Source organism: Amphiprion ocellaris, chromosome 5 (assembly GCF_022539595.1).
Source record: "Amphiprion ocellaris isolate individual 3 ecotype Okinawa chromosome 5, ASM2253959v1, whole genome shotgun sequence".
NCBI lineage: Eukaryota > Metazoa > Chordata > Actinopteri > Pomacentridae > Amphiprion > Amphiprion ocellaris.
Window position 1 is genome coordinate 14,618,850 of NC_072770.1, and position 9,549 is coordinate 14,628,398.

At 39.3% G+C, this 9,549-nt stretch overlaps 1 protein-coding gene across 1 annotated transcript; it reads left to right on the forward strand.

The window, feature by feature from the left end:
• The first annotated feature begins 752 nt into the window (after window positions 1-752).
• Window positions 753-8,599, forward strand: acot8 (acyl-CoA thioesterase 8). Its single transcript, XM_023261325.3, has 6 exons — window positions 753-991; window positions 3,976-4,112; window positions 4,491-4,716; window positions 5,578-5,735; window positions 5,970-6,161; window positions 8,283-8,599. The coding sequence occupies exons 1-6, from the start codon at window positions 792-794 to the stop codon at window positions 8,399-8,401; spliced, it is 1,032 nt and encodes a 343-aa protein (XP_023117093.2). The 5' UTR covers window positions 753-791; the 3' UTR covers window positions 8,402-8,599.
• Window positions 8,600-9,549: the final 950 nt, after the last annotated feature.

Here is a 9,549-nt window from a genome sequence, read left to right on the forward strand (position 1 = left end):
ATGGCCTGAACCGTCTCTACTTCCTTAGGAGGCTCAGGTCCTTCAATGTATGTAACTACATGCTCCTGATGTTATATCAGTCTATGGTGGCAAGCGCCATCTTCTTTGCTGTGGTGTGCTGGGGTGCAGGCATCAAGGTGACGGGTACCAACAGACTGAACATACAGATTAGGAAAGCCCAGTCTGTTGTTGGCTGTCAGTTGGTCACCCTGGAGGAGGTGGTGGAGCACAGATGCTGACCAAACTGCTGGCCATCATGGACAACACCTCCCACCCCCTCCATAAAACTGTGGACAATCTAAGGAGCAGGTTCAGCAACAGACTGATACAACCTCAATGCTCCAAGGAACGGTACAGGAGGTCATTCCTCCCTACAGCAATAACACTCTTCCAATGCATCTGCGTCTGGTCAGATCACAAAAGGACTGTATCACTTTACCTGCTGATTAAACCACTTTACTTACTGGACACTTTACTTTCTAAATGTCATTCATTATATCTGTAGACTCATTTGCATCTTCTTATGCCATTCGCACATTTCTGTATATACTGTCACTCTTGTATATTCTGTATTTCTCTTTATTTTATCTTCACTTTTTACCCTAATATTCTGTGCTGTCCTATTGCTTACTCCTTTATTGAATATCCATGCTACTATAGCAACTTAATTTCCCTCCGGGGATTAATAAAGTCATCCAAGTCTAAGAATTTATGTATTTCCTCCCACCAGTGGGTGGAACATTTGATAGCAATCCGCTATTAAACAACACGGAAGAAGCTACTAAACAAACATGGCGGGTGGAGAAGTTGGTGATAGCCGCAGCACCAGCGGTTTAACTCCTAACTCTGGACATGTAGGGGTCACTGAGCCTCAAAAATCACTTGAAGATGAAAACCTGAAGACTCTCGCATCTCAGGACACCCAAGACCTCAAAAGCGTCCTCGTCACCAGCGTTTTAAACCTGGAGAAGCTCGACGTTGACTTGTACAGGTAACCGGCTGAAGTGTGACACCGTGTTACGAATTCTCTAGTGTGTCGGACTAACTGGTGACACTAACGTCCACTAACCAGGAAGTAAACGTGGTCTGCTGTCTGGATAAGATAAGTTTATTTATGTAGCCCAGTTTGAAGAGTTTACAAAGTGCGTTACAGACAGGGAATAAAAGTATAGAAAGATATTCAGGAAGGAAATTGACCAACCGAGAGCCGGTGTTAAAGATTAACTGGTGTTCCGATTAACTGGTGATAGCGGCGTTTCTGAGACAGACGTTTCGTAGGCGTGGCTTTTCAGGACCCCTTACCTACTGACCAGGAAATAAACAATGGGACAACTTCGTCTATAAAATGAGATTTGTGCTGTTCTATCCATTTCTGTCTTGACAAAATATCTGGAAATAAGAGGCGTTCTCATTTTAAAGGTCATGCGCTGTCGGGCTACATGAAAGAAAAACTACCTCAACGCGATTGGGACCAGTGGAGCTGCGATCACTGATTCCTGTTATTACCTGTTCAAGCAGCAGACAGGAGACCAGGACACGGTGTGAACGTTATTTAACAAGAAGTTCACCAAACCGTGTGAAAACAGAATGCTGAAGTGTTGCAGTATAACATCAATATATTGAAACAGATTTGGCAGGTTTAGATCACATTATAGCGACACTGTCTTATTTAAATACACAGACGTCAAAATTTTACCAAAACAGTCCAGCAGTAGTTAACGTATTGAATTTGAAATGCAGCAATTTAGCAAAATTCAAGGGACATTCATGTTGAAACCAGCAGCAGAACTTTGTTGTGTCGTACTACTCTAAACTGACATGTCATTGAGGAAAGACAGCAATTCCTTTTGGTAAAACTCATGTACTGGGGCTGTCTAATAACTCAGCTGGCTGAACAGGTGATCTATTAACAGGAAGGTGAACCCAATGCAGCGGCCTGGGTTCAACTCCAGCGCAGGGCTTTTTGCTGCAAGTTTTCTCCCTACATTTCTGTCTGTCTCTCTACTAACCTGTCAAATAAAGCCAAAAAAAGGCCAAAAAACCCCCAAAAATGAACATTTATTCACAGCTATTGGTAGTCATATAAGTGTAAAGGTGCTCAGTGTAGAGGTGGTTTTTAGTCTGAGAGGGAATCTGCAGATGGAACTTAGCATGGAACAGTTCAGCAAGATGATCTTATTTGGTCTGTTTTTATTCATTCTTATTTTATTGTTTCACATGTCTTGAGTTGTGAGATCTTGTTTGAAACAGCAGCTAGCTATATAGTTCAGGAGTGTGCTCATTAAGGTTTTGTAGCATAAATATCCTCGTTCTATTATTGTTCTATGTCTTTAGAAATAAAAATACCTTTAATTTTGTATTCTATAAAATCAATGCACTGAATTTATAATGCATTGATTCCCTGGAATACAATGTTGATTAACTTGCAATGTCCCAGTAAAATAAATAAATCCTGAATAACGGGGGGGGAAATAGATGAAGCATATCGACGTCCTGAAGGCAGGAATGTGAAATCTCTCGTTAGAATGTGGTCAGATGGTTTAATATAATGGCATTGTTTTACTTAAAATGTGTTTAAAAGTAGAACAACTCAGGTACAACTGGTTTATCGCAGTAATCTTTAAAAACGGTAGTAGTACTTCTCTTGCTGTTTCTGTCTGACCGTCGGACTGAAGCCACAGACTGTCACCAGTTAATCTGGTGCAGATCGTCACATTCCACTGCAGCGAAGCGATGTTTTCACTCAGTTAGGTGGAAGTCCTCATTAAACCGAGTATTTTACTGGTAGACTGAACAGCCGTGAGTCCAAACAGAGCAGTAACGACAAGGTTAAAGCTGACAAGAACATTTCGGAACAGTTTATTGACGTCTGTGTGTTTTGAACAGGCATCGGTACAGTCACCTATGCTATGGATTGCCGTTGCAACAGCTGCCTCGCTCACTGAATATCACCAGTTGATCGGAACACCAGTTAATCTTGAACACCGGTCAATCAGTAAAAGATTCTCAACATAAATTAGTACAACTACACCAGATATAATAATAAAATGCCACATCCAAGTAAGGGAAGGAAAAAGTGGAATAATGTAATGAAAATAGTAAAAGAAAATTGGAGGTATAAACACACAGGCTACAAATAATAACAATAGTGAATAAGTAAATAAACAAAGCGTAGAAGAGAATACAATGACAGTTGGACAGTAAATTTACTAAGAATATAAAAATAGAAACAAACCATTATAGAATTATGGTATCATTGTACTGACATAGAATACTGGCAGCTTTGGAGCACATTGTACCTGTAATGAGTGGCTGTAGCTGCATCATTTAAACCCTCCAAAACAGAATAAATAACAGAATACATTGTTTAAGTTTAAATGCACCAGTGTAGCAAGATTGCAATGCAGCTTTATGTCATGTTATGGTAGCCACTAAACTATGACGTGTTGCTAAGGAAAGACAATTGTAAAAACATTCAGTGACAAATTTAATGAATCCAATGGAATTTCATGGCTGTGTTCTGTTTGGATAATCAGTGCTAATTAACCTGTTCTGGTAACGTGGTCATCCAACATTTTACTAAAGCACTTCATGGTGGTTTTTCCTTAAATTTGTCAGCAGTCTGCAACATGTAATGCACCGAAGGTGTTCGACTGTGGAGGAATAATGAACACAAACTGTTTGTAATCAACATGTGCAGTTGGTGCACTTAACAATAAATATTTAACTTCTCAGTATGTTCAAAATTGTTCACCGACCTGTTCTGTCTGTAATGTAAGACATACTGACAACATCTTCTATTACCAGTTCACTCATTTATATCAATAAACGTAGGCTGAATCTCTGAAACTGCACATATTATCTATCGTAACAGTAGTAATTGTGGCTGTATTTGACTGTTTTACCCTTAGTGAGGTGTACCTATTAAAACAGCAGCTGACTGTTCGTTTGAGTGGTTTCTCTAACTTTCCCCAGAGGGACGCACCACTGGGTGCCTCGTACTCAGCGTTTGTTTGGAGGTCAAATAATCGGCCAGGCCCTTGTGGCTGCTGCCAAATCTGTCAGTGACAATTTCTATGCCCACTCACTCCACTGCTACTTTGTACGAGCAGGTAAGACGAACCGATCGCACGAGTGAAGAAACATATTACTCTCATAATCACTTAAATTAATGCATTTACATGGAGACTTCTTTTAGTAGGAGAAGAACATGTGTGACTAATGATGTTAACAGCATCTTTGTTCCATGTGCTGTAGGCGCAACAGTAAACAGCCAGAGAGGCAGCATTTCAAACAGTTTTCTTGATCAGATTTTAATTTAACACATAATAAGTCACCTCCAAATGCCCATTCTGAGCCAGAAAAAAACCTAAATTTATTGATGCTTGTTTTTATTGTACAGTAGGCTATTCATGAAATCCATTATTACTGTTTCTGTGATTCCTACCGTCTTCTATAAATTGCAAGTTACTGTTTTGGGTGTTTTTCAGGGGATCCTAAGGTCCCGGTGCTGTACCAGGTTGACCGCACCAGAGACGGTCGTAGCTTCACAGTGCGCTCTGTGAAGGCCGTCCAGCACGGACAGCCTATACTGATCTGCCAAGCATCCTTCCAAAAGCTGCAGCCCAGCCCCCTGGAGCACCAGTTCACCATGCCGTCAGTCCCTCCGCCTGAAGACCTCCTCACTGTAGAGGAGCTTATTCGCCTTCATCTCAGGTAGAATGACATTTAATTTAGATAGTGACATGTTCGTGTTATTTGTCAGGACATTAGACTAACACAAAAACACAGAGCAGTCGCACGGTACATGCTTTCCGAATTACCTGTTATGGTAGAAAAACAGTAGAAGAAATTTTAGTTTTTTTCTATAGAGCATGCAAAGTTTCTTACATTTCTGTTATCAACCCATTAAAATGGAAGAGAATTCAGTTTCATTTATGGTGCTCAAACCAATGACAGCAGTGGTTTAGCTTTCTACAAACAGTGCCCCAGTTAAGTATACTGTTCACATTTTCTTTGGAATTGTGTTTTTTTGACAGTAGTTCACTCAAAAATTAAAAGACCGAAGTGAAGAGTCAAAGGTCCTAACTCTTTGTATGAGACGACATGAAGAATGTAAATCCTGTCTGTGCTTCAGTGCTATTTTGTGGCTTTGACTTGAGTGTAGTTTCAGTTAAACTGACTCCAGTTATAATCCAAGTGTGTAGTCAGAGTAGGTCTACAAATGAACACAAAACAAAGACCATACTGTACATATCCTGAAAAAAATATAAACACAGCATGTAGCATTCCATCCACTGTTTTTAACATATGGCAACATATGGCTGAATAATAGAAATTACGTTTTTCACTTTTTGTCCAAGTCAGAAAAGAAAACCATTTGCATGCTGCCTTTATATTTTTGCTCTGCGTACATCTGCTGTCTGGAGGAGTTCCATTAACATCAAACATGGTTATTTATGCTATATTGTACAGTTATATTTGCAGTAAGTGTCCCTTAAGTACCTTGCAGAATAGGGTCCTCAACAAGCCAGATATAATCAATGGTGGTCTTTATAAATATGTGTTGTATTGCAGTAAACCAGACCTGGCAGAGGACGCGAAGAAAGGCCTCAACAAACTGTTGGCGAATGAGGTTCCCATTGAGATAAAACCAGTCAGCCCAGCACACTTTTACAGATTTACGCCTTCAGAACCGAGGAGGCTGTTCTGGGGCCGAGCTCGAGGATATATAGGTGAGAAGCACTTATCCTAACAAATGCACATGCAGCATGCAGAATAGCAGTGATATAATACAATGTGTGATTAAGGAGCTTGAATTATAAACTAAGCTCGCTATTGGCTGCTTTCTTGAGATTAAATAATGGTTAGAAGATATTGAAAGACTCTGCTTTTGGCAAATCCTGAAGATGAGTTATGTAAGCAAAACATTACATTTCTTGATGCATTTTATTTGTGTGTTTTTGTAGGTGAAGGCAACATGAAGCTGCACTGCTGCGTTGCTGCTTACGTGTCAGACTTTGCGCTGCTGGGCACAGCGATGCAGCCTTATCCCAACTACAGGGCCCAGTTTGCTGCCTCCCTGGACCACGCCATGTGGTTTCACAGCACGTTTTGCAGTGACGAGTGGATGCTGTACGAGTGTGAGAGCTCATGGGCAGGTCAGTATGTTGCTCACGTCTCGTGTGCTGTACTCGGTTTATTCACAAATCTGAATCAGAAATGCTTTATTGATCCCCGAGGAGAAATTGCTTGCGTTACAGCTGCTCCATTTAAAATCTTAGAAATAGAAATGGTACAAAATATTTAAAAAGCAGTGGAAACGTGTCCTGAAAATATAAACATAAGTGGAGACAGTATAAGCATATAAAATTTAAGCATACATTTGTAATTAATAGTGTGGTATTGCACAGAGATATGCAGGTATTATACTGAGTACTGCTTGCACAATTAGGCTTGCTTCCACTGCATGACCTTTCCATAACCTGAATCTTGAAGCTTTGTGTTCCACTGTATTACAAAACTGCATGTTTCCCAGAGTCTGTATATTTTAGCTGAACACCACATAGCAACACTGGACTTGGCGTTTCTTTTCTTTGATGCGCTACTTTATTACTGAATGCGACAAGGCAAATTGTGGGGCAGACAACAGGGAAAAAAGTGAAGAAGTGGCACTCTTGTTGATTTTCTTTTCCATTTACACGACTTCACTGTCAGCTGTCTACAAGGACTTCCAGGCCACAGCCAGTTGTGCTCTGTCTTTTCTCTGTACTGCAAATTAAACCTCCCATTGATTAATTTTCAGATAACTGAGAAGTGATGGTGAAGATACTAAGGGGAGGACAATTTTTCACATTTATTTTTTTCCAAGGAAAGTATCGCACTGCAGCATTTGGTCGCACTTCCTCACTACTGAGTGGAAAGACTGGTTCACAACTCCAAATGTGGAACACTGCAGCCAACCATAAATGTTGGGTATTTTGTAGTCTTGGAGAGCCATAACTGCCTGGACCCCATTATCATCCTTTTATAGGAGAAGAATGTTCTGGCGTGTTTGTATTTTTTCAAACCAATCATTTCTCTATTGGTCGGCGATAAGCCCGGGATGCAGCAACAGTGTCCCCTCAAAATACTGGTGGTAAAATTGTTTTGGCGGCACATTAGCAAGCAGGGAAGGAAGAAAGCACTGTCATTAAAGTGGCTAAATCACAGAAAAAAACTTGCAGGCCAGCCTTACTGCATGATCTGTGGCAAGACTTGAAAATTGTATTCTCAGAGTTTGTTGTCATGGCAGTCTACAGTCCTTGTGTCAGACTAAGTATTTTGAATCAAACTCTGGCTCGTATTTTAAATGAAGAGCCAGACAGTGATTATAAGGGTGACCAGGATGAGACCATTACTTGCATTCGAATGGCTCAACATTTGGTTAATTTTTTTTTTTGATTTTTATTTTTAGCAAATCGCCGTCATTAGGATGACCCTTTAGAAATACTTGAGAAATCTCATAAAGCATAATTAGCTTTTTTTATGTAGCACCCTGTTGAGGAAAAAATCTAGAACGGTTGCTGACATGTTTTTTAATGTAGATAAACTTCACAAGATAAACACGATTTCCAGTTTCACAGGATAACGTGATACACTTGTGTGTCTTCCAGGCTTTAGTTTCTTTCGGCTGCAGTTTCTGGGTCAGTGTTTCATTGTTCAGCAGTTTGTTATTCAGAGCAGGTTTCATCTCTACAGACTTCAAGAGTCAGCAAATAGCCAGTTACTGTGTAGTTACAATGAGCATGTGCATTAGTTGTGTGGGGTGGCCAGTCTTTACATTCTGTGCAGTGAAGGCAATATCAGACCTTATGACAAAATGGCTACAATCAGTATTTGCCTATGATGAACATACATGTGCTACATACGTGAAAAAAGAAAAAGAAATTATATATGTAATTACACAGTGCCATGGTTGCTGATGTACGTGTATATAGATGCTTTGACAGAGGCTTGCTTTTCATTTTAATGCAGTTACTTTGCAAATATTGTTTATAAAGTAACTTTTCTGTTTCTGCTTTTGTGCATGTATCTATCAAGAAATATTGCCATTTTTTCTTTGTATTTTTACCGATTTACAAGTTTACCAACTGAGTTTTATCTGAGTGATAGTGTTTGCATTTATTACTTTTTTGAAAGCTGCACTTACCGTAAGTTTCCTGTCAAAAGCAGGACTGAGATGAAACCTTTTATGCATTTCCACTTTAAGCCTGACATGTCGTGTGTGTTTTGTCCGACAGGGAGCAGCAGAGGGCTGGTACAAGGCCGAATATGGAGGAGAGATGGAGTTCTGGCTGCCTCATGTTCCCAGGAAGGTCTCCTGAGAGTGAAACCAGTCCCAGAGTCCAGCAAACTGTAGCAACATTGTATTAGCCACTCACAGAACCAATAGAAATGATCTACTAGAGCCACCTTCAAGATGACTTCACGGTTCACCGCACTGTAATCTAATTACATTAAACACGAAACTGCTAATTTAATGAGTTCATAGTATTTTTGTTAAGAAAAATACGAAACTGATTTTAATTTTAGTCAATAAAGATTAAATTGTTCATGATGAATGCAACCTTGTCATTTGTTGAGGAGATGTGGTTAAAATAGTGTCACACATGAAACTGAATCCATTACTTTGCTTATTTATTCATACCTTGCCCACGAAGCTCTGTATTGTTCAAACCTTGAAAGAAATATACAGTCAATGCTGATATTAATGGTGGGAAAACTCCTGGCTACTAAGCTTAATTGTAAAAATAGGTGACAAAAACAAAACAGAAAACACTGGATAATGACATTTTACATTAAAGTTCCACAAAGTAGATACTTAAATGGCTGTCATGCAACTATCAGTGGCTGGTTTTCAAATGGAAAGTTACGATCTGCCTGTTGAAGACACTTAAGTAGGTGAAATTAATGAAATATTGATTAAATGATGCACTCACTTTGAAAAACATATAAAAATACAATACTTTACAGATACATTCAGTGAAATAATCCTTATTCTTTGTGAAATTTAAACACAAAGACAATACAAAAGCAACTTTTAATCTTGCACATGTAACTGGACTCCTATGCACAGCAGCTTTCAGAGTCCAACGCCTGAGTCCACATTTTCATTCTGACGTGAATATAGCAATAAACTAGAACTTTTGCTTGCCATATTTGCAACACATCAAATTCTACTGATATTAGAGGCCTCAAAAGATGGTAAAATGTTGACAAAAGACTATTCTCAATAGTATTCATGGGTGCAACCCTATATATAGCTGTACACGCCCACATGAGCTTTCTGGGGCCCCAATATCACCCTTGTTTGAAAATCCCCAACATTTATTTATTCATTTAGTTTTCCATTTTCAAAGACTAGTGTTTTAAAAAAGGAGCCATTCAATCATTTGGATCTGCTGGGATTAAAGCTCTCACCAAATTTCATGAGATATAGGACCCTTAACATGCTTTTCAAACATTTATTTATTTTGAGGGTGTAATTACAAAAAAAAAAAAAAAAAA

Excerpts from the sequence above, each read along its gene's own strand:
- acot8 (XM_023261325.3), top strand. The coding sequence starts at position 792 with ATGGCGGGTGGAGAAGTTGGTGATAGCCGCAGCACCAGCGGTTTAACT. Across the intron at positions 992-3,975 it reads CTCGACGTTGACTTGTACAG|AGGGACGCACCACTGGGTGC; the intron begins GTAACCGGCTGA and ends AACTTTCCCCAG. Across the intron at positions 5,736-5,969 it reads CCGAGCTCGAGGATATATAG|GTGAAGGCAACATGAAGCTG; the intron begins GTGAGAAGCACT and ends GTGTTTTTGTAG.